This window comes from Corvus hawaiiensis, chromosome 6 (genome assembly GCF_020740725.1).
Source record: "Corvus hawaiiensis isolate bCorHaw1 chromosome 6, bCorHaw1.pri.cur, whole genome shotgun sequence".
NCBI lineage: Eukaryota > Metazoa > Chordata > Aves > Passeriformes > Corvidae > Corvus > Corvus hawaiiensis.
Genome location: NC_063218.1, coordinates 22,185,875 through 22,210,520, shown reverse-complemented (window position 1 = coordinate 22,210,520; position 24,646 = coordinate 22,185,875). Strand labels below are relative to the sequence as shown.

Below are 24,646 nucleotides of genomic sequence, written 5' to 3'. Positions count from 1 at the left end.
CCTGATTAATTTAGAGAGACCTTATTTGTATACAAATCTTAACATTATCTTTGGTTTGCCACATGGCTTCTCCGTGTCCTTCCTTGTGCATTCTCTGCCTGTCTCTGCAGGGGCTGCTGTATCAGCAGGCTGTAGGACCTGTGGAGCTTCCAGATGCGGTCATGGCATGTGGTGTATTGCCTCAAACTAACCAGCCAGCTCAGGTAGCCAAGTGAAGAGTCCCCATGATCACCCTGATTTGGATTTGAGTCAAGGAAAGGAAATGATGCCATATACTTCAGCTTGCTAAGAGCCTGATCATGAGCCACGGTTGATTCAGAAGTTAGGAAAGTGTTTTGTCCAGCTGAGAATTGGAAAGCAAACAGCTAAGGTACTTAAGATGAGCTAATGTGTGCAGTTGTTTCCATCTGTTACCCCATCCTACTGTGGCATTTTGCTTCTTTCTGTTACTAAATGGGTTCTGCACTGGAACGGTATCTCTTAGCTCAGTAAAGAGCCCAGTACCTTCCTGTAGCTGACAGCTTTGCAACTTGAAATATGCTTTCAGTCTGGGATTTACCCTTCTGCCAAGAGTCAGGAGTTGTAGCCGTGTAGCTGCTAAAATTTAAGTGGGATTTCCCAGGGTGGGATCCTTTTGTCAGCAGTGGAAACCTCTCATGTCTCAAGTATTTGTGCTTCTAACACTCAAGTGTTAGATGAAGCGGAGCATGGAGAAGAGCACTCTTTCTGGGGAAAATGGCTATTCTTGCTCTTTGTACTTGCTGAGTTAGTCTGGGGAGAGGTTTCTTTGCAGATTGTCCTACGTTTCATCTTGTCTGAAGCTTAGTGAAATTCACAAGGCACTGATAAGCAAGAATAGTGACCTCCAGTATTTTCAGCTTTTGGACTGTGCACAGACACCAGGTAAAAAGAGTTAAATTACACACAAACCTGTTTCTAACTGAAAGTTGGTTGACATCAATGTCAATCAATTGCTTAAGACTCAGCAAGATGCTTTACATTAAATCCAAGGAAATACAACTGCATTTAAAGCCAAGGGAGATGATCCCCATGGTCATTTTGGGTCTGACAGAGATGCAAGAAACAATTAAAAAAACAATGACTAGTCTTCTCTAGGTGTGTCCCTTTGAGAATCTGTGCAAACTTGCAGAGTTAGTCCCTCAGTTCCCTGGGTGGATGAATCATAATGTTTCTCCCCACTTAAATGCCATGGAAGATGGAGCATTGAGCATGAAAATAATTTCCTGAGTCCCCAACAGAGAGTACAGAACTAGTGCTAGGAGTGCACTCCAGGAGTCCTAAAAACTATTCCTGTGTCTTAATGATATCAAGTGTGTTCAGACATCACCTTGCTGTGATGCTAGATGACTGTGTAGTGATAGTACTGTCTAACAGCACTTTTGATCCTCACAACTGGATCACAGAGGACAGAGTGTTAAATAAAATCTCTACTGTGACCACCCTAATCTGCTGTGGATAAGAGCCATTTTGGAGCAGAGACACAGAAGGCTTCAAATTGTGGCTATTGTCCATTCACACCCTTTGCTAATTTGACACCAGTTTAATTGGGCAGAATTGCCCTAGCAGGATTAAGCAAACCCTTAGATGATGGCTGTAATAACAACAATGAAAGCAAGCAAAAACCCAATACAGTCTTCAATCCAATTAACCTTCGATTAAGGTTCCAAAATCAATGCTATTATTTTGGCCAGAGGAGGTAATACTGAGCCCTGAGAAATGAGCTGCACAACGACCTTTACTTTTAATGAGATCAATAGAAGTTAGTGTCGCCATCTCTTAAAATAATTGGCAAATATTACAGCCAAATTAAGGCCAGAGACTAGTATCTGCTCCTGATCTAAAGAGACAGTCACAGATGGAGGTGGGACAGGAAGGGATGATGCCCTATCAGGCAGTTTCATCTAGGACTTATCAGAGGCAAGGCAGTGAGATCATCTCTACAGGACTATGACACAGTATTTTTTCCTTTGCTTTTCTTCTTTATGTCAGTTAGAGGCATGGAGCCAGAACCACTCCAGCTTGCTCACAAGTCCAGGAAAGGATCAGTGACTTTCCCCAGATAAAACCAGGCTGGTTTGTTACATTGCAGCTAACCATGAGCATGATATATGTGCTTTTTACTGTAGGAATACTCATAAGCTCAAATTTGCATGCATTCTTTCTTTTCTGAGAGATTTCTTGCGTGTTGGTGTTTTTAAAGATACTCATTTGTGATGAACTTTCTAGAGTTCTGTTACTGTCACATCGCTCTGTCAGTGGATGTGCTGATTTGTTAAGGGGAGAGTTGCATACAGGGGCAAGGGTGACAGGTTGTCTAGGCTTTCAAAACTGATGGCAGCAATATATTGTGGCTGTGTACATATACAAGAAGAAATATATCACTGCTGGTATCAAGCTGCACTACAGCTTGGGATCCTCTGAATTAGATGACAGAAATGCAGTAGGTGTACTTGTTAAAATATTTGGTACGCTGGATATGACTCCATTAACTAGAAAAAGTGGGGATTAGTAGGGAAATTGCAAAGTAGGTGAGAAACTCGTGGAGGCAATGGTGGGCAGAAATTACCATAGTGGAGTTTTGTGAGGTTTGCTCTTCAAACAGATCTTACTTAACAAATTGGTGATGACCTCAACATAAACAGAACTGTATCAAGGAGATTGTTGATGACACCAGGCTGGGAGGTCTGACATTATGGAGGAGGACCAGAGTAGCAATAGCCCTTGTTGGCCTTGAGGACTGAAGTAGTAGAAAGGGATAAAAAGGAGCAATGTTGAGTGAAAAGTCATGTGCTTGAAAACTAATGAGAAGAGTTTGTTAAATAAACTGGGAGTTTGTCAGAGAGAAGTGCCATATTAGAATTAACTTTAGGATATTGGTTGCAGTGTAAGTGTGTCTTTCTTATGCAGTGGAACTGTGCAAAAGGCAGATTGACTCCTAGGACACACCAGGTGAAGGAGCACCCTGTAGAAATGGGGCAAATTTCTGCTGTTTATTATTCTGATTATTATCTGACTGGTCGACACATTGGGGTAGTAAATACTGGAGATGAATGGAACTAGTTAAATGCTAGGATTATGCTAGCTAAAGAAATATTTAAACTGAACATGGTTAAAGTTAGGCTGGGATTTAGGGGAAAGGTTCTGACCATCTAAAGGGTAAATTTTTGGAACTGCTGACAAAGTTATACTTTCTGTCTCACATATTTCCAGTGAATTTGGCCAGTTTATAGAAAGACTGTGATGCTGTACAGTAACAAACCTTAATGTCTTCACTGCATTCTTATTTTCTTCTGTATTTGTTTGTAACTCACATAGGATGGTTTGTGACATGTAGCATCCTTGCCAGATTGATACATGAAAAGCACTTCTTGTGCTTAGGTTGGTGAAGAGTTACTCCTAGGTCGGGCTGTTATACAAGTATCTGTCACTCTGTTGTTTGATTGTTGTCAGCAATCTGTTTATTCCTCAGCTCTGTTTTTTTTCAAAATGAAAACATTGGGCTGAAAGTGTGGGGTTTCCCTGACACCGTGTCATGGTCATGTTGCATAATTTGGCAATGGCAGGTTGGTATTTGCATTGACTGGTAAGGCCACAGGCTCACTTGGTGACTGTAGTCATCATATTCTGCTGCTGCACAGACAGGCGAATTTAACTTCTTTTAGGCAATAACACACCCTCTGGCAATAGGCAAGGACATGCCTCTGGCCAGACCTAGAGCCTGATGTCATCCTGATGTATCAAGCTAAGCTCTGCTTGCTGATTAGCATAGTTTTTGTTATGCCTAAAATATGTGTTATGCCTAAATTATGCCATTCATGATTACACCCGCTTCTGCCTAGTTGTATTTCTTGTAGCACATACAGAACTACAAGTGCTTCTGTTTCCTTGCTTTTCAAACCTAACTGGTAGACTGTTCCTCCTCTGCCATTCCTTAGCCAGCTTTGGAATCTTCAGCTCTCTTTTAATCTTTTTCCCAAGTAAATGCCTCCTGCATCCTGCTCATTTATTTGCTTTCTCTGAACTCCCTCTGTGTAGTCTGCATCTCTTGTCTTAATGAGGTGTCTGGAAGTGAATGCAGAATTCCAAGAGTGATTATTATTTTTTTACAGTGTGCAGCAGAACAATGCTGAGGGACGCTGGTAATGATAAAGACCTTGTTTTGTTGGATGATAAACAGGGAAAGGACTGATGACCTCTCTGTGTCATAACAAAAAGCCTGTGTGTTAACTTTGGTCTTTGCTTCTGTAAATCATTGCAACCTTTTTTCTAATTTGTGATGCACCTTCACCCTGAGGTCTTACACAGCTGAAATGCATGCTGAATTCCTCCCTTCTCCTGAGCAAAGGTTTTCATAAGTCTGTTTTCTCATGTCACCTAGCTGTGTTCTTCCAAAGTGAATTCTGTAGATATTATTTATCCAGTGGCCTTCTCAATAAGGGTGGAATAAGGGCCCGAAGTGACAAGGCACAGTACTGAAGAATTAATGTATATAAAGGTTTCATATTTTTTTCCTAAACTTTTTCTCAAGAAATGTGAACTTCCTTTGTCTGAATTACAATGATAGGTTGTTATTCATATTACACTCTTAAGACCTAGAGTGTAAAGCTTCCTATTTTGTTTAGAATTTGGCAGTATTGTTACTTTCTATCTTAATTTATTTTGTATCCCATTTTAGAGGTATGACAACAAACAAAACTATGTGAAAATACTTTAGTGTGCACCACAGCTCCATGGTAAATTTTTTCCAAAAGTGAAGACTGTTTATATGCTTGTGTCATAAATCCCTGTAAAATATCTTTTGTATGCTAATGAAATAGTACAGAATACATTCATATGTCTTAAAGAAGCCATAAAGTTTAGTTGAAGATACTGGAGATACTCAAGGTTGCATGTTGGGGGAGAGGTAAATGTAAGTACAGCAGGGAAGAGAGAGAGGATGGGGATCTTGCAGTGAACATTGTCTTCTACCCGTGACGCAGCGTGTGGGTCTGAGCAGGGCTATAACCCCTCTGTTTTCATGGGAGGATGGGAAGACGGATCTCGAGCTGCTTTTGTGTTGCATCATGGGCTGCAAGAGGCTATGACCATAGACCTATTTAGTCACCTTTCTGCTGATGGTGACTCAGGAGGGGGGACCTTCTCTGCATCTGGAGCTTGCAGCCATATCATAAGATGCTGTTATGAGGGTGGCATGGATAACTTGGTGAGAGGCGTTTTTGTAGGATCCTAGGATATTTGGGGTTTTGAAGGGAACCTCAGGAAGGCTTCTATCAAATCTCCTTCTAAGGCAGGGTCAGTTATGAGGTCAGACCAGCTTACTCAGGGTGTTAGCTAGTCAGCTCTGTGAAACCTCTAAGGATGGAGATTGCACAACCCCTTCAGCCATGACCAATCAACCGGTTTGTGGAACTGCCAGCCCTTGTCTGGACTTCTGTTCGATGGGTATGAGGCATCATGTTGGACCCCAGATTGTCCTCAAGTCCTCATTTTCAATAATTCTGTGCTTTTCTATGCCCCTGAAGGACAAGCAGCTGAGACAGCGATGGCCAAGCATGGTTAGTCCAGTGTGTGCACCAATGTCAGGATTGATGCTGTGATCAGTCATGATGTCGGAGTCCATTCCTTCTGGTGTACAGGTCCCTGGGAGGCTTTGTGAATGAGTGACATGATGGGCTTAAAACAGACTATTTGGCACATCCTTGGACTGTCAGCAAGGGCTACTCATCTCTTCTAGGAGATCACAGCACCTGGTACTTTGGTCCTATCTAATTTTAGAGCCTGCCGATCAAGGAGACTTGTAAGGGTCACTTCATGGCTCTGGTGATCTCTGCCAGTGATTCAGAAGGGAAACATCGCTCCCCTCAGTCAGTACTTAAAATAACACCTGCATGGTGTTAGGGAAGCTGCACTACAGGAGGTCATAGGGCTGTGCTGTGCTGTCTGTGTGGGTGAATCATCTTGGAGCAGGCCAGCATTCCCTGTGATTCAGCAGTGGTTCCAGGTCCCACTTGAGGGACAGAGGATTGTTTCACCTGATCATACCGCTGTCCCTGTTGGTGTGCTGCAGGAAGGGTTCTTGTTCTTTCTCCTCATTTGTAGTTATTTGGCCACTATTCATAATGAATGCTCTTCTTAGAGGTGGCCACATTTCAGAAGTGGGTAAAGCAAGCCCTTTCTTGTCTGTCTGGTTTTCTGCAGGATGAGCTGTCATTACTATCCCTGTTACCTCTTCTACCACTTCTGCTTGTGGGGACAGCTGCCCCTTTGCTGCTTACATAGTGTGTCTGGAGATATGCTTGGAATGATTTATAATGACTGTCTTTTAATTGCTTATTCAGCACTCTGCTGTGGAGCACTGTGCCTCTCTGGGATGGCAGGGAGGGCTGGTGGTGGGATGGCAGAGCAAGGCTGCTGTGTTAGTGCGTGGCAAGGGATTGATCCCGTGCCCTGGGGATGTTTGCTTGCTCCTAGGACATTTTTAACTTTAATAACTTCTCTTGGTGATAAGGAGCAGTAGTGTGGAGGGACACAGCAGTGACAGGGTGATTTAAACAGCTTTTCTGTGCTTCTTCATCTTCACAGACATTGCAAATCAGATTAGCATGCGTCTCAGAAAAGGAAGAGGGAAAGTGGGGGACAGTGTGATGAGGGAGGGGAGAGGGAACCCATGTTCATTCTGGTGAGGAGACTGAGAGGCTGAGTGCCCCCCACCCCTTCTCCACTGTGTCCTGCTGCCATCCATGGATGGAAACACCTGAGTATTCCTCCATGCAATCTCACCCACCCCGGCAGCATATTCCATGCCTTCCCTGTGAATGTGTATCTGCCACTATCTGCTGTCCTACTTTCCTCCTCATTATCAGAAACCCCATTCCTACCCACAGGTACTATCTCTTCTTTATGCTAGACAAGTGTCCTTAAATAACCCCAGATCCCACAAACACCTTCATGGTGCTCCCTGGATGGATCCTTCCCTGAATGCCCTGAACCACCCTGCTGCCTGTAGATGCCAGCAGCCACCTTGTGCATCCATCAGTGTGAGGAGCTGCAGGAACTCTGCATGGGGACATCAGCATGTACAGACCCTTGTTCCCTGTAGGATTGTCACATGGAGGCTGCTTCCCCTCCCCGGCAGGCACCCTACTGTGGGTGGCAATCTGTGACCCTGTCTTGTCTCCTCACAGATCTCTCGCAACCTGGGGAAGCTCTACAGCGAAATGATCTTTGTGAATGGCTTTGTGCACTGTGACCCACACCCAGGCAATGTGCTAGTGAAGAAATGCCCAGCCTCTGGCAAGGCTTACATTATCCTCCTGGATCATGGGCTCTACCAGGTATGTAGGTGTGACGGGCTTCCAGGGCCTTGTGAGGCTGCCTTTGGGCATCAGGCTGAAAGAGCACACTCAGCTGGAACCTTGCCCCTCTAAGCACATATAAATACATTTTTCCTATTACTTCCATGACCCTCCAATGATATTTTTTGACTCTGGAGGACAGGGCACAGGTAAGGGGTGCAAGACTTTTCTCCCTGTTTCCTGTCCTCTGTGGGCTTCTGGGGACCATGTCTCCCTTCCCAGGTGCTGAGCGAGTCATTCCGCATGGACTACTGCCGCCTTTGGCAGGCCCTCATCAAGGCTGATATGAAGAGGGTGCAGAAGTACAGCCGACGGCTTGGGGCAGGGGATTTGTATCCTCTCTTTGCCTGCATGCTGACTGCCAGATCTTGGGAGTCTGTCAACAGGGGCATTGACCAGTCACCAGTCTCTGCCAGCGAGGTAGGTCTTGTGTGTCTTTCCCTAACATGTGCCCTTGCTTCTCCTCAGGTGCCTTTCTTTGTTAAAATCACTTGCACCACTGAGATTACAGCAGCGCTGGGCAGCCCCTGGCAGCTCTGTAGCAATTTCTGCTTTGATAACTGAGCTAGAAAAAGCCAGGACTCCTTCTGCAATGTGTTTCATAGTGGCTGAATTTAATTTCCTGGATTCACTTGTCATGGGCTGCTTAAATTTTTTATAATATTTGAATACCTAAGTGTTCACCGTTTCTGGCTGGGGAAACATTTCTAGATTGTCCTTTTCTTAAAAAATTGTTGAATGAGGCTGTGCAGGAAACCATCAAGGAGGCTAGGATAAGGTACAGGAGACATAAAGGTTTGGTGGGAAGACATGAGAAGGATAGTGCATTCTCATTATTCATGTAAATGACTATCAGCACTGATATAAACTCCTAAAAACCCCTGGAAATTACCTCCCAATCAAAAACCCTATTAACTTGGAGTCAAGGTTGCTTAACTGCAGATCCTGTCAACTCAATCACTACAAATCTGGGAAATTGCACTTACATTCTCCACCCTTTCATAGCCACACATGCTGGGATCCTTCTCACGCCTCCTCGCACACCTGATACACACATAGCCCACCTTAAGAATAGTAGCAGCCCTGCCAACTGTGCTATTTCTAGAGAGGAACTTAAAGTGATGTGCTCCAGCCAATGGACGAATGTCTGTAAATAGAAGTGTGTTGTATCCTATGGTTTGCTTTTATCTGCACATATTTATAGTAGAAAGGATGAAATTCATTTAAGTAGTGTTATAATATATTCCTATGAAGTTCTCTTCTAAAAGTTCCTTCATTTTGATGGATGTGGCAGAATTTGCTGCACTGGCTTGCTGTTATCAATAGCAATGAGTAGGTCAGATACCTTGGGTAATGGACCCCTCCCCAGCTAGTAATTTGATTGGTTTTTATCTGAGTTAATTTTCTGTACATCAGAAATAATATAATGACTATCTAACAGATCTGTGCTTATCTGGTGAGTTTTGTAGCTGGTAGCTCCAGAAAAAAATTCATAGGTGCCAAAGCAAATTGGCACAGCGTTGACTCCAATCCTACCAGGTCAGTGTTGAATCTGAGCTAGTGAGCAATGTTTATTCCCAACTTGCTTTTGAGGGTTACACCAGGGGTGTAGCTGCAGCCTCATGGTACCCTGTGTGTGCTAATGAACTTTGTCATTGAGTTGAATTGCGTGTATGGAACCAGCTCTGTTGTCTTTGCCTACATGACACAATTAATGCTGAAACTAGATAATCCTGCAGCAGATAATGGGGAGCTGAGCAGATTTGCTGTGGCATTAGGAAATGAGCTGCTGCTTGCCCTTACTTTAGAGGTGAATTTGAAAGATTTTATCAGCAGCAAGAACTGAGCGCTGTGTAGGCAGGTACCATCAGTGCAGAGCTCCAGAGAGTGTGCATGAGGATGTATCAACATGACAGCAGCCTGTGAGACAAGGAACCAACCTTCCTAAACAAAATCTTATCTGTAGTACTGTACTCAGTCTGGGGCACTGCATCTTGAGAAAGGTTTGATGAAACTGGGGAAGTCCAGTAGGAGTCTACAAGGACTAGTGGCCAAGCAGATGCAACCCTTGAGGTAAGTCTGAGCAAGTTAGGTCAGAAAAAAATCTAGAAAAGGCAGGTCAAGAAGAGTTGTAGAAGTGATTTTCAAATTTCTTGAAGAGAGCTGCAAGCAGGACAAGCAGTCATGGGTTTAAGTTTAAATTCAGCTAAACATGAGAGAAGCCAGATCTAACGGCAAAGCAGTGAAATGCTAGTGCAGATGGTCTGGGGAGGTTTCAATTTGTGTTACTGGAGAGTTTTAGGTGCAGGCTGGGCAAATGTAAGAGGATTGCCGTAGGTATAGTTGTTCCTGCCTTAAGCCAGGGCCAGGCAGCTGATCGCTCAGGGTGGCTGCTAGCCTCATCTCATCTGATTTTATGATGTCTTTTGCTGCATCCTGCAGCAGCCTCAGCAGCTGCAGCCAAGGGGCTTTTCTCAGGTCCTGTGGCATAGCTTACTTCTTCCTCTGCACACAGGCTTTGCCCTTGACAGAAAATGACAGTTCTGATGACAGATCATGTGGTTGTTTTGTGATGTGGACAAGCAGCTGGAGCTAAAAATAAAAAGAAAAGAAATAGAGAAGAAAACCTATGTGTGGAAAATAATGTAGGCTCTGCAATGATGCTGGCTGGGAAAAGGGATAAGAGATAATCAGCGAGGAATTTTCTGCCAACAAATAATGGAACAAAACAATTAACATTTAGGAGAGCTAAGCATCTTCTTGCTGAAGCCTTGTGTATCTGGTCAATGATAGAAGCAGGAGGACACAAAGATTTGTTTGTCAGTAGCAAAGCAGCCATGGTGGTGTGTGAGCTGTGTACATCTCTGACCATCATGACCTGCACACTCAGTTTGTACAGGTCTGTTCCTTTATAATAAGTTTGAAGTTCACAAAGAGTGAGTGTGAGATCCCACATCATGAAATATAGGCCATCCCTCATTCCAGAGGAGAGAAGGCTTTAGAGCTGTCATTTCCCACAAAGGAGCTCCTTCCTGTAAGAAATTATTTACTGCCCCTCTGCATGTGTCCTCCTGGATTTTGGAGATTTCAGATGTTCCAGGGACTTGTCTTTGGATTTCATGTCATGATTCATGGCATGGCCTCTGTAAGAAGAGGTAGGGACATGGTTTGCATATAGGATCAGCTCCCAGCTACACTGTGCTACATTTACTGGGATGGTGAGGGAAATCTCAGATCTAAAAACAGGCAGAAGAGGCAGAGCTGACTGTCTTGCATGCTCTGGTGGCTTGTATTTGGAGAGGAGCTCATCTTATGTGGCTCAGGCTGTAGCCTGTAAGTTATCCCTGGGTTTTTACAGTAGGCAATGTATTAGTTGGAATCTGGAGAACCAGAGAACATGAAGGATTGCCTTGGACTTAAACTCTTCCCTTAATTATCTGCTACTGGCTGCTGTAATAGAGGATATAGGTCTAGATCTGACAGATGACAATTTTTGATCTTTTGGGTTAACATGATGCTTAACTGCATAATGCTTTCTCACCTCTGCTGAATTGTGTCGAGGACAGAGGACTAAACTACGCCTTGGAAACAGCTTCACCAGTATAGCATAGAGCCATCAGTTGCATGGGGCAGGAAAGAGCAAGCAGCCTGGTTGTCTTGCAGCATGCCTCCACCTTCCTGAGCAATCCTGCTACCTGCAGCTCTGCCCCTTTTGGGGCTCATGAGGTGAGAAGTCTGCAAGGGCAGTAATGAATTCTGGTTGCTGCAGGCTGCCTAGGACCAAGAACCGAGATAACAGTGAGTGGCTGTTCTCCTGAGAGGCTATTAATACTACCAGTGAGGAGATAGGTCCTTATCTCACCAAGGGACAGATGGGATATGGCAAGAGTGATCTGTGCTGTGAGTGCTGTGCCCAGTGTCTGCAGGAAAGGAGGACAGAGCTCTTTAGCTTCTAGCCTAGTGTCATGGTTTGTAAAAACACTGTCTCTTCCTGGCAAATCTCAGCTGCATCTGGACCTGGATTTCCCATGTACTCTCACCTTCTCTCTCTTTTCTCCCTGATATGACCTGGCTGGCCACAGGACATGGAGATCCGGTCCAACGCTGCTGCTTACTTGCCCCAGATCACCCAGCTCCTCAACAATGTCCCCCGCCAGATGCTGCTTCTGCTGAAGACCAATGACTTGTTAAGGGGGATTGAGTCAGCCCTGCACACACGGGCCAGTGCCAGCTCCTTCCTCAACATGTCTCGCTGCTGCATCAGAGCTGTTTCCACGTGAGTCTCTTATCCAGGCACCAGAGGCCAGACAGGGAGCAGCAGGAGCTGACTGTCCCTGTGGTCCAGGAGATGAGGGAGATCCCAGGTACAGCAGGCCAGTCAGGGTCCAGTCCCACTGCAGCTGAGCAAGGCGAGCAGGACAGACCCTGAGATGGTGGTCAGATCCAATCAAAAGTCCTCATGATAAGGCAGCATGCTGGTGATGTGGCAGGTCTAAGAACAAACCAAAGTCAATCTGTAGATTATGTCCAGTGGTTGTCAAGCAGGTCCCTGGTGACAAGACAGGGCTGAGGTCAAGCAAAGAGGTCAGTATGTGACTTGAGGTCCAGGCCATGGGGTTTCACAGCAGGGCATGAGTTGGGGACCATTACTCTTACAGTGTAGCTCAGGCAGGAACGGAAGGTGCAGGTCTGAGATTAACTGGGGTTCCTGGGCCTATGACCAGAGGGTTGGGGGAGGTTCCAGGCTAGTCAGGGTCATTAAGGCTTTTTAGAGGCCCCCACTCAGGGGGCCTGACAAGCCTCTGACTTGACTTCTTGGCCTATTACTCTTAGCTGTGGGTCTTGTCCCCTCATTGTGGTCCTACCTCTGCTCAGTTACACATCTCAGCCTTTGTCTACGCTGTTCTCACATCCATCAGCCTCTCCAGATGACAAACCTGTCACCCTGGGGCTGGGGACAGGGATAGAGTTGGAGGCCTTAGGTTAAGGGTTTAGGATTTGTCCCCCCAGAGGAGGGGAAGGGGCTTCCTGCCCATTACAGGCATTACCACTGGGTGGTATTTGTGGGTAGGATAGATCTGCAAGTTCACTGCACCCTGATTGAGGGAATTGGGCTGACTGAAGATCAGGCTGATGTTTAAAAGCCAGGAACAGGAGTTGTGCAAGTGATTTCCATCTGTGAGTCTTATGAGTCAATGCACTTCTGCCTCAGATTCCTCCTCCTTGCAGATGAAATAACACTTATTTCTCAGGCTGATGAGGGACCTATGAATCCCAATTAGCCCCTGCTAAAGAAAGGTGGAGAAATACTTTTCCTGGAATCTGTGTGTCAGGATTGCTGGACTCTTACAAGTGTGCTACCAGGAAAAGCAATAGGAGTGTGCACCTGTCCCTGTGAGCTGAAGTGAAGCTGGGCATAGAAGCAGAGGGCTGCCATAACCCAGGATCACTATGCACAGTGGGAAGAGAACTGAGTTCACAAGGGAAGCAGGCTGTCTCTCTTGCCAGATTCATTCTAAGAAAGGCAATCCCCAGCTCCTCAGAAGCACTGCTTAGAGAAAATCCCTGCTTCCTGGGGATTCTCCAGATGGCAGATATTGCCCACCCCTGGGGAGGGTCAGTTGTACGGATGATGTAGGACAGGCCTCCTTCCTCCTGGGCTGTTTCCTGCTGGATCTAATGCAGCTGTTTCTCTCATTCTAGGTACCAGAGGAACAAGAGTCACTCGCTTTACAGGAGGGCCCAGATCTCACTCGCAGAAGCCCTAAGCCTGTGGCAGATCAACTTGTATGAACTCTTTCTGTGGCTGAAGGGGTCCCAGCTGGGGAACTGGGTCATTGCTCTCCTGAGACGGATGCACCATTTCACATACTGACATGAACTGGTGGGAGAGGCCTGGGTGCTCCCTCCCTCCTTTCTGCTCTCCATGGCACATTTGCCTTTCTCACTGTTTCTGTTTTTGGGTCTTACTCCACATCACACACTGCACTGTCCTTGTCTTTTACAGCATTAGCTTCCTCTGTGGTACAGAGAAGTTGAGTTGGTACCAGAGCCCTATTGTTTTGTGGTTTAGGAAAAGTAGGTGCATGATGCCTTGTGTCAGGAAAGACAGGAAAGTATACTTTCTTTCCTCATTTGTGCAGGTTAAATTCCACTTAGATTCTAGTGGGATCGCACCAGAAGCAAATACCTCTTTGACTCTTTCTTAAACAATCTTAAAGAATTTAATAGAATCCCAACCCTACCTAGAATGCCCCAAAACATTTCTCAGACCCTCAGAGAGAGGTGGTAAGTCCCTTTAAAATGCAATAGGGTTTATATTAGTTTGTACAATCTCCTTAGTCTGATTTCTGTTCAGGTGTGTAGAAGGTTTCTCAGACTAGTGAGGCCTTGTGGAAAGCTGTCACTAGGGTTTTCTCTTCCAGCACCAGGGAAATAGGACTCAAATGGTAAGAGTGGTAGACTGGGAGTCTGACTTTCTAAGGTTCATCTCCAGTCCTGTCAGCAGGTGCCTCTGTTTTTGGACTTCTCCTGGCCTGTTTCCTTGCAGGTGAAGTGGGGGAAGAGGACAGTGATCTTACCTCTCTTCTCAAATTCAGGGGAGGCAGTAGGAATGACAACTCAGGGCTCTGAAACTGCTGGTAATGTATGTGTACTGTACAATACTTCCACACAACAAAATAAATGAAGACCTTTGGGGGAGGGATGCTTGGCTGTGCACTAGAGTTATGTTTGGGCCTCTATCCTAAGTCCTGTTTCCACAAGTGAGTGATGCCAGGCAGTACCGGCAATTTCTTGTAAGTAAAATGTCCACTTGGTCTTTCCTCTATCCAAGAGGTTTGTACCACATCTGAGTCCTCTGGTACTGCATCAGATGTGTGTTGGGATGGAATGGAGGAGCAAGCATCTTTCTGCTGGGAGGACACCTCACACCCTGCTGCCCAGATCCATGCTGAGCCTGCGTCCTCCCTGCCTGTGGGAGTGCGCTGCAGCACATCCGTGAGATGTCACCATCCCCATGCCACACTGAGCACTTCACCTCGTCACAGCCTGTGATATTTTACTGCTCCGGCCTCAGACAAAAACCTGCCATTAGCTCAGTGGTGCAAGTGACAGGTCTGATGGCTCTGACTCTGCAGTTGTGGGACAGCTACCAGAAAGTCTAATCTAGAGGCTTGCTTTATGGGAGACATGTTTGAGGTACTGGGAGACATCTCTGCTGCTTGTAAGAATTCCTTTAGCCAGGAAGGGTGGATGGTGGTGACTGCTCACATCATCTCAGCTTTTGTCATAAACTGTCTTGGTGAAAGGGGACATGAAGGACAGGATGGGAATGTCTCTCTACTGTCAGAAAGCTTGCTAAGCTGAGGGTTACTCAGGCGCCAAGCTGTGCCTGAGAGCAAGCTACAAGAAGGCCATTCACTCTCCCAGTTCCCATACAATTTCCCAACTTGCACGGATGCGAGACCCCGCCTTGAAGTGAGTTCATTTGCTTGGGAAGGAGTGGGAAGGGAAGCAGGGCACGGAGTGCAGGTGAGTGTGTGTGTGTGAGTCCCTGGGGAACCAATCATCTTGCTGGCTGTGCAGGGAAGGGAAGGAATATAATCCAGAAAAAGTACCTGACTGCTGGTGGGCTTGGGCATGATGGGTTAGGGACTGCAGATGTACAGACAGTGGCTGTGTACACGCACAAGCATGTAGGCAGAGCTGGCTGGCTCAGGACTGCCAAGAGGTGGTGTGTGATTGGCAGAATTGTGGATAGGGTATTACTGAATGGGGGCTTGAGGTCTCTTTGTGTAGTCAATCACCTGATCCTGGCATTAACTCTGAGCCCTTCCGACTTTGGGGGCAGCAGTAGGAGTGATGTGCTCTCTGATCTTTGCTAAGAGCAAAAAAGAAACCCTGGTAAGACTGAACGTCCTTGCAAAGCTTGTTCCTGACCCATGCAATGACAGGTCGTAGATTCCCTTGACTTCTCAGTTGTATGATGGCATCAGGGAATGGAGTGGTGGTAATTGCAGGATGAGATTCCTGAGTTGACAAAGAGTCACAGGGGCCTTGGAATACTGGGCCTGCAGCCTGTACATGACTAATCTTTGCTCATCTGAGCAGTCTGGCTGAATCACTGCCTTGCTCAGGCACTTACAGCTGGTAGGCTGGCCAGTATGGGCCTGACTTGTTCTCATCACAAGTAGAGCTCCTTTCAGAATGGTGGCCTGGTGTGCCTTGTTAAAGTCCCAGAGACCCTCTAATAATGGTCACCAACTGCATATCCTCGCCTTGTAGCTGCCTCTGCAAATGCCTTTGCCTGTTCATGGCTGGATATGCTGACCAGAGCACTGTCTGGGTCTCTCATCTGTGAGTGAAAACTCATCCCATGTTTAGGCCCTCATTTCTAGAGAATCCCATGTTGTGGAGAGGCTCCCTGCAGCTGGCATTTGCACTGGCTGTCAAGCTCACAGTGTACTCTCAACTATGCATGTTCTTTCAGTCCTTAAAAATCCCACCACATGACTGCTAGTTCTGCTACCTGAGGAAGGTCCTGACTCTAAAAGTGGTAGGGAACCAGCAGCCCCTCAGACTGGTTTCTGGCAGTGTACAGCAGGCAGAGAACAGGGTATATTTGGCAGAGCTTTGTCTATTGACATTAGTTTCTGCTGGGAGGCTGTGTTGCAGTGTTAGCAGAGGGACTCCTCCATCAGTTGTGCTCAGCTCTCACCCTTCCCATAGTCAATCAACGAAGGTTTGTCTTAGGAAAGTACAAGCAAATACATGGAGTTTGACCCTTTAACATTTCTGCCTTGTCTTTTTGCTGAAAGCTCTCAAAGGTGAATGTGCTAACAGGGTTTTGAAAAGACACTTTCTCATCACAATTTGCAGTTGTCAAACATGGGTAACCTGGATCAGCTCTGTGCACTTGGCCTCTCCTTCCAACCTGCATTTATTGTTGTTTTCACCACCAGCAAACACAGCTTCTGCTGCTTTGCTTGCAGGCAGCACATGGGTTGCTGTCTGCCCAGCTTCATCTGTGAACAAAATGAAGTTTAGTGCAGACACTAAATACTGACCTTGCAGCCCATCAACTCTTTCTCAGGACTAACATGGGGGTAAGAGCTGGGACCAGAGGTGCAAAACTGATGGGTATCTTTCAGCTCCTGTAATACGAAGTACTGTGTTGTAGCCTTATGGGATCACCAATCCTAGTGGTCTCAGATGTGTTGGGAAACCAGTGGACATTTCATCTAGCACTTACATATACCATCATTACATCTGCTGGGGGTGGAAAATGGGGCAGTCAGGGAAAGTGAAGTTGCCATGCAAAACTTCAAGAATCTCAGGTATGAAGTGAACATGCTTTTGCACATCCAGCTGAAGAAAAACCAGAGAGAGCATTAGTCCAGGCGGAACAGCATAGACTTTGCCTAGCCCATCTAGTGAATGCTAATGATGATGAGTGGGTGGCATATAGATTTGCAGATCAAGGCTGCATGGTGCCCTCTGCCGTCTTGCAGGGCATACAAACCTCATGCACTTGCAGTGTAGAAGCTTTGGAATGAATCACACCCTGCTTCCCACAGCATATGTCTTTTGAACTGTGACTTGTATGCAGCTTGTCCAGCGTCAAAGTCATTCCCCTTACAATGACTCCCCCTTCCAGGGCATCACTTGGCAGGGCTCTTCCCCCACCTCCACTGTGCATCCCTGCGTCCCCCGGTACTATTCCCTCTGCCCCCATGCCCTGAGTCCAAAGGGGTATGGGCAGCCTGCTGGGTCCTGGAGCATGCAAGAAGGTGTCACACATGGCGGGCTGTGCCAAGATGCCCAGCAATCAGGTGGGAATAGAGGGAGGGTGTAACAGTGGGGAAACTGCAACACACATATCAATCAACTAGGCCTGTGGAAAAGAAATATATATGGACCAATTCCTGATAGATGTTTCAGAGATGTTTATTTCTCCAGCTGCATGGCTGAGGATCTGCCGAGGAACTGCTACAGTCACCGGACCCGAGGGTCCTTCTGCCTGCACAGGGGAACACAAAACAACCAATGGGGAACGAGGCTGAGCAGGGGCAGGGAAACCCCGTGCCTCCCCTCAGGGCCCCCCTCCCAGGACCCCATGGCAGGGGGAAGGGCCCCAACATTTCACCCATTTATTTTTAACAAAAAGAGATTTAAAACTTAACATTGAAAGCAACTGGATAAACATGAGATAACAAGGACAGTTTCAAAACAAAACAAGACACCCTCCTGAGTCTTTAAATGTCCAGACAGATTCTCTGGAACATCTTAAGGCTGACAGAAGGGAGACAGGACTCTCTGGGCATGCTTTGTGGGGAAACTGAGGCAGGAGAGGGTTTCTTCCATTTGTACCTGTTGGAACTCTAAACAACAATAGTTAATTTTTTCCCTCCCTCTTTTCATCCCCCACTCAGCATTGGAAAGGGATTTTTGAGAAAACAATTGGCAAAGGCATGGTTTTGTGAGGGAAACCATGGGTGAAAAAATGGATTGGGAATACACTGGGGGTAATAGGATATAGGGTAAAAGGGAAAGGTGGGATTAGGAAAGGGAGACTGTAGCGGGGACTTATAATGGAGATATTGTCTAACATGACTACAATTTTTAGCATATATACTGCCTTTTACAGAAACACCATCAGGCCCAGTGACCTCTGATGCTTGTAACCCTTTTCTACCTTGCACAATTTTGAACTCCACCACCTCTCCATCTGCCAAGCTTGGGATGCATTTTTCAGGGTTGTTCTTTTTAGTAGCAGTTCTATGAACGAATATGTCTTCTTGGTTCACACATCTCTCTATAAAACCATAATTTTGTTTAACATTATACCATTTTACTATTCCTAAAACCTTAGCTACAGTGATTTTTTCCTTTTTTCAAGTGGTTGTTGTTTTCTGTCTTGCTACGTTTTTGCTTTCTCTTTTGCTTTTGCTCGCTCCCATGTTGGAATTGCCAGGGTTGTCAGTGCTGCCGGTGCCATCAGGGCTGCTCGTGTCTGTGCGCTCTTCCTGGGGTCGCATTCGGGGCCGCACAGGCCGGGCCGGGCCACGCTGCTCAGCTCCCCGCACGCCGCTGCCTCTGCTCTCAGCTGCATTGCCACTGCCTGGGGTCACGCCCATGTCTTGGCTGGGCCCCCGAGTGACGACCCCCCCCGTGCCCCGCTCCAGTGCGCGTTTCGGCTCGGCGCGGCTCTGCTCCGCTGCCAGCCACCGCCTGCACGCCGCTCCTCTCACGGGGCTCGCTCCACCACGCGCTGCGTGGGGCCGGGCGGGCTCCCACCGTGCCTCGCTCTGCTGCCGACGCTGCAGCTCGTGTCACTGTGCCCGCGTGTGGGAATTGCCTCACTGCTGCTCACAGAGCGCTTGGTCCACGTGGCCTGGGTCGCACAGTCCCTGAAGCAGTTTTAACTTTGCAAGGACACATCTGACATTGTTCAACAGTCTCGGTAATTAAATAATATTAATGAAAATATTCTTCCATCGGCATATATTTTGACTCAGAAATTAACTGTGTCCAAACGGTCTTCCAAAAGTCTTTGGTAAGAATTAAATCCCAAGAAACATAGAAAAAGTTCTTAAGCAACCATGCCAGGAAGTGTTTCCGTTCCTTTTGAGCTTGAATTAAGCTAAAATTTACAAATTGTTGTTCAAGAGTCTTTTCAAGTTTAAGATAAGTGTCCATATGCGGCTCGGAGAGCCAAGAGTCTTTCCAAGTTTCATCCATAGTTTAGATAGAGAATCGCAAAACGAAACAAGAAGAGAAATCCAGAGTTTACTCACAAATCAGTCGCTGTCCTTAGGGCTCGGGGGTCGTCCTGCCCGCATTATCCACCATTTGTTACAGCAGGGAAACTGCAGCACGTGTATCAAACAAGGAGGGCCATGGAAAAGAAATATATATGGACAGATTCTTGATAGATGTTTCAGAGATGTTTATTTCTCCAGCCGCATGGCCGGAGCTCTGCCGAGGAACTGCTCAATCACGGGACCAGAGGGTGCTTGCCCGCACAGGGGAACACAAACCAACCCATGGGGAACAAGGCTGACCAGGGGCAGGGAAACCCCGTGCCTCCCCCCCAGGGCCCCTCTCCCAGGGCTCCATGGCAGGGGGAGGGCCCCAGCAAGAGGGATGCCTGGAGTGATACAGCCCTCAGGGCAGTCAGTGCCTTATTCCTTTCATCCCCCAACAACTGAATGGCTAGAAAGAGGGTATGGATATTTCTTCCTCCTTGGCTCCTCTCTAGAAGTGAGAGGCTGGGGCTGGCTTTTGCCTCTGCAGCCTGAGCTCTGTCCATGCCCTTCTCACCCAGGGATTGTGCTTGTCTCGGTGATGGCAAGAGTCTGTATTGCAGCTTTCAAATGGCTCAGAGCAAACAAACAGCACTGAGATAAGAGGGGTGCGGGCTGGGGCCATGCACTGTACTGGGAGGGGGAATTTGCTGGTGCTGCCAAGCTGAAAGATGGAAGGAATGCTTCAGAGGCTCCCAGTCCTTGGGATAAATCCAGGTCTGATTTGGGCTGCTGTTTCTCAAGTAGCTTGAATAGGTGTGCCCTAAGGTGAAGCAAGGTGTGTAGGGAAGAAGCAGTTGGCATCTTTGGCTTTGCTCATGACTTCCTTCTTGGTGTCCTCTGCAAAGCAGCAGAAGGGCTGCTCTCTGCATCAATGAGCCATCTCCTGTCTGCAGGCTGAGATGAAGGTCTTGTTTTGCTGTAGGAATGCAGTAGCTCCCAAGGAATCCTGCTTCCTCTGCTGCCCCTGCTTTGGGCTCCTGAGCCACATGGCTGCAGCTTCACACCTTGAGCAAGGCTGCAAGCAGTGCTGGAGGCCAGGACCTCCAAAGCTTCCTAGGGGCCACCCTGAGCAGTAAGGTGCCAGCAGCTGACATCTCTGGGGGCAAGCTGCTGCCGCCACTCCGTGTTCACTGCCTCCTGCTGTGCTGTGTGGAGAGAGCCTGCAAGGCCCAAAGGCTTTCTGCTCCTTCCCATGGGCAGTCCTCAGTTTTGCCAGCTGGGGGGGTGATTTCTGTCCTACCCCTGTTGATGTGAGAGGACTTGGCCCCAGCTGCTTTGCTGCAGCATGGCAGTGGCCAGTGGCTAGCATGGTGTTGGCACTCCAGCCAGGCAGCAAATTGCTCTTCACAGAGCAGTGGGAGGATGCACATGATTCTGAGTGTTTGCAGCAATTAATTTTGCTAGTGAGTCCTGGGAGTTTGGAGATGGGAGGGGAGGAGAGGTAAGGAAAGGAACGGAAAAGGGAAAGGAAAGGGCTGGTGCTCTGTCAGCCCCACTGAGGCGCCTGTGGGGTGTGGGTCATCCTCCTTCCTTCAGCATCTGGCCAGGACTGTAAAAGAGCTGGACAGTAAGAGACTGACATTTAATTAATGAATTATCTGCCTGAGGAAAATTACCCTTTCCAAGAATCATATGGGTGGTGGCGACATCACATGTTACTCTGTGAGGTATCACTAGAACTAGGAAAACCTGCTGGTTGACTAACAGCCCTGCAGGAAGGGGTTACAGGGGACCCCAGGTAAACACGAACTTACAGTGGAAATCATGTCCAGGGCTACTTGTTCTCCTCCTCTGCTTGGTGGTACTGAGTCCACATGTGAAACTGTCCTCTTTCAGTTCTCTTGGTTGAAGACGGATGTTGGAAAACTGTATTGGGTCTGGTGGAGAGCACATGACATGGTCAGGACCTATTCCTATAGCCTGTAAGGGAGATGGGCTTGTTTAGTCCTGCAAGAAAGAAGCAAAAGGATGAGGTGATAATGGCTGGAGGCTCTGAAAGGGGATTAGAGCCAATCTCCTTCTGGCAGTGCCAGATGACTAAACACAGGCTGATGGCCACAAGTCACAGTTTTCAAAGTTAGGATTGAACTTTACCAGGAGGGTGGTGCAAAGCTGGGACATGTCACCCAGAGAGGATTTCCATCCTGTCTGGCCAGCAGAGTGGCTCAGCTGGTCTTCTGTTGGCAAGAGTCTGCCTCAGAGCAGGAGAGGATTCAGATCCCCAGTGGCCCCTCCCAGCCAGCCTGTTGGCGAAGCCATACAGCCATGGCATGGGGCAGGCAGGGAGCTGGCTCACATCACCATTGAGTCAGTGCTGTGGGATGAGGTTGGATCTGGGTTTCACCTTTCCCATCTCTCCTTCTGTTTCACTGTCTGTGCTCAGACGCGAGATAACATCCCTGACTAGGTCTTGTCTTTGCTTTGAAGCCCAGGCCAGGGCTTACCAACTGTTTTTGTTTGGTTCAGTTGTGAAGCTGCGTGTGAGCCTGCCTGTGCTGGCAAATGCCAGCCTGGGTAGCTTGCCTTGCAGTTTTTATCAGCCAGGCACCTCTCGGGTCCTTCTTGGGCAAAACCTGCATGTCACAGTGCCTTCTGGAGAAGAGGCAGTGGGTGTCTCCCCAGCATCCTCTTGTGGCTAATGCAGGCTTTAAACGGGTTTTAAACTGGGAGTAAATTGTACGCAGCTCCAGCTGAAGGGTTCCTGAGTGGGCTGGAGGGATGCTCAATGATCTCTGTGTGATGGTAATCAGCCCCATCGAGACAGTTCAAAGCTTCCCTGACAGGGCATTTGGAGCTACACACGTGTCTGAGGTAGTGATCAGAGCTTCTGTCCCCTGCAGGAATCATGGCTGTGTGTTCATCCACAGCAGTGCCTGAGGGGGCCCTGGGCAGGACATTGACCACACTCTTACCCATGCACATCCCGATGACCCTGTGCAGCTCATGCTGACCTTGTCAAATGGTAACAACGTTTTTGGGTTGACTTGTGTGACCCAGAGAGCATCATTCTCTGTGTCACTCCAGATCAGCCATGATGTCAGAACTTGGAATGCTCTGCGCACAGCTTCCCCCTTGAGCTGCTGGCTGTAACCAGGTACTCATAACTTCTGGTGGTCTCTAAAGACTGTTCACCTAGACTGCATGAACAGTGGAGTAGGGAGGAGCCTTAGCATTTTACTATTATTTTATTTTGTTTTACTTTATTTCTGTTTGATTCAGAGTCTTTTTTGCTCAGGTTACTTTTCCATACTCTGATATATATGAGCATAAAAAACACTCAAAGTCTCTTCCTGTAACTGAAGCTCTGCTATGAAGGTTATGGGACTTGGGTCTGACCTATCAGGACAAGTCTGCACGTAAAATGCACATTAGCTGCTGGTGGTTTGCAGGCTTGCAGCTCCAGGCTCAGCATTGATGTACACAAGCTGCCCCGTGAGCCCTTGCTCTCCTCTCAACTCTCAGCCCAACAGTGCATCTAGCTTTAATAAAGCAAAGATGGAAGAGGTTACTAAATGGTAGCTAATAAACCAAGTGACATGCATGAAGCCTGGTAATACCATATTGCTCTTAAAGAAAATATGAAAAAAAAATCATGGACATTGTTATTGCTGTCTTGTACTTCACCAAGGCTAAACTATCCATCATGCTGATAAGGCTGAAAGGATAACTTGGAAAAATAAGATGCATACATCACAGGGCAGTGAGTCCTATGGCTGCCTGTGCTGCACCCAGTCTGCGCTGGGACTGCAGTTGCTCCTCTGCATCACTGGATAAACTGGAGCAGGGCTAGCCTGTCACCGTAGTCTCTGGGAGCAAAAGGTCAGTGGGAAAATAGCTGTTCTGAAACAGCCAGTTTGGAGACCTAAGCAATGAGGTGATGCAGACTGAGGATTTACTTTGGGGTACCAATGAGCCTAAAACACATTGATGTGAACTGGAGGGAGCACCAGAGGAAGACAAAGGGAAGAAAGCAGACTGATGTGGTTTGGGAATCAGCTAAGTGTGGTACTGCTGATAACTTTGCACAACAGGCTGAAGAATCAATTTTATGGGAGAAGAGTCTTGCCCTGGAGAAACCTTACTTGGCTGTTCAATTGTGTTCCCAGGAAATGAGAGTTCCTGAAGCCAGTGAATGTGATGGAGAGCTGCACAGGCTGTGTAAGGTTGCCCTTACAGCCCTTGCTGGCCGAAGGCTGTTCCCTGCAGTTTGCTCTTTCAGGTTATGTGGTTAATGGAACTTCTTCATTTTTGAGACTGCCCTATGGTCTTACTCAAGGGAGCTGTGTCCAAGGTCTTCTTCCCATGCTTTCCTTTGGTTGCTGCATTTGCTCTCTCTGCCAAGCAGTGGCTGCACAAGAAACAGATCCCGTAGGAGTCTCTGTGGGAGGGTACAGGATTGCAAAGCTGCTTGGGTGTTCCTGTGCCATGTGCAGTGTCCTTGGCACCACCCAGATTTTGCTATGGGAGCAGGTGCTCCTGTGGCCCCTACCCTGGAGCCTTCTGCCAAGTCTGGGCTGGGGAGTCCCACCCTGATGATGTGGATGGCTCTGGGTGCACTGCATAAGCTCTCTCCACAGCCTGTCTTTGCTGGGAATGGGGAAGGATTATTTGCCATACTGTGCTAAGGGAAAAAAACCCCACAAGTACACATGGTAGCAGGCAGGCGGCAGAGCACAGAGCAGGCTGTTATCATTGGTAGTTACATTCTTCTTGCTCAGGGGCCTACAGATGTTAGAGCATGGCTGCTGAAATGAAATGCTCTTAAACCTGGGACATAAATCATGGGCAGGACACAACACTGCATGAAGGCTGCCCCTGGCATTTAGCTTGGCCTTGTCACATCAACACCATAGCAGGGATGGTCTTCTGCACAGGGATCCTGCTGGGCTGGGTCATGATCTGTGTCCATGCAAGTGCATCCTGTGGCTGTGGCAGCTCACCAGAGCCAGACACGGCTCTCTGCCTCTTTCCTTTCCTTGTTGCTTTCCCTCTGGGCTGGGCTCCCATGCTGTCTTGCCATAGCTGCAGTCAGCCCCATCTCTGGCCATTGGGGGAGGTTTCAGGAGAAGATGGAGTACCCCCTGGGAGAGAGGTGCTTTGTACTGCAGTGGCACACCTTAGTAGAGCACAAGGAAGATGTAAAGAAAAGCCTTGGCAATAGCCCAAAGCAAACTGCTCTCAGGCAGTGGCACAGTGGTGTTATGTGATGCCTGGGTCATCCCCAATTTACACCAGGATGATTACCAGGCCCCTCCAGGACGTTGCCAGGGCATGAGTGTTGGCAGGGAGCACAATATGACCGAGTTGTCTTCTGACCTCTCAATTGAGGCATGGGAATGGGGTGGCAGAGGTAGGGGAATAGGGAGAGAGGCTGGCCAAACTGCCCAGCTCTGGAAATCAGCAATACGTTTGTCTCCTTCAGAGCTGCTGGTCATGAAAACTAACTATGTGACATATGCC

The 24,646-nt window shown here is 47.4% G+C and overlaps 1 protein-coding gene across 5 annotated transcripts in view; it reads left to right on the top strand.

Annotated features, from left to right (window-relative positions):
- The window catches only part of ADCK1 (aarF domain containing kinase 1), a 77,514-nt gene extending 63,431 nt beyond the window's left edge, over positions 1 to 14,083 (top strand). For all 5 annotated transcript variants that reach the window (XM_048307422.1, XM_048307420.1, XM_048307421.1 and 2 more), the window contains 4 exons: positions 7,206 to 7,355; positions 7,599 to 7,796; positions 11,459 to 11,652; positions 13,080 to 14,083. In XM_048307422.1, the coding sequence (XP_048163379.1) occupies positions 7,206 to 7,355; positions 7,599 to 7,796; positions 11,459 to 11,652; positions 13,080 to 13,251 (714 nt within the window). In that variant the 3' untranslated portion in view covers positions 13,252 to 14,083. The remainder of the gene's footprint in view (positions 1 to 7,205; positions 7,356 to 7,598; positions 7,797 to 11,458; positions 11,653 to 13,079) is intronic.
- Positions 14,084 to 24,646: the final 10,563 nt, after the last annotated feature.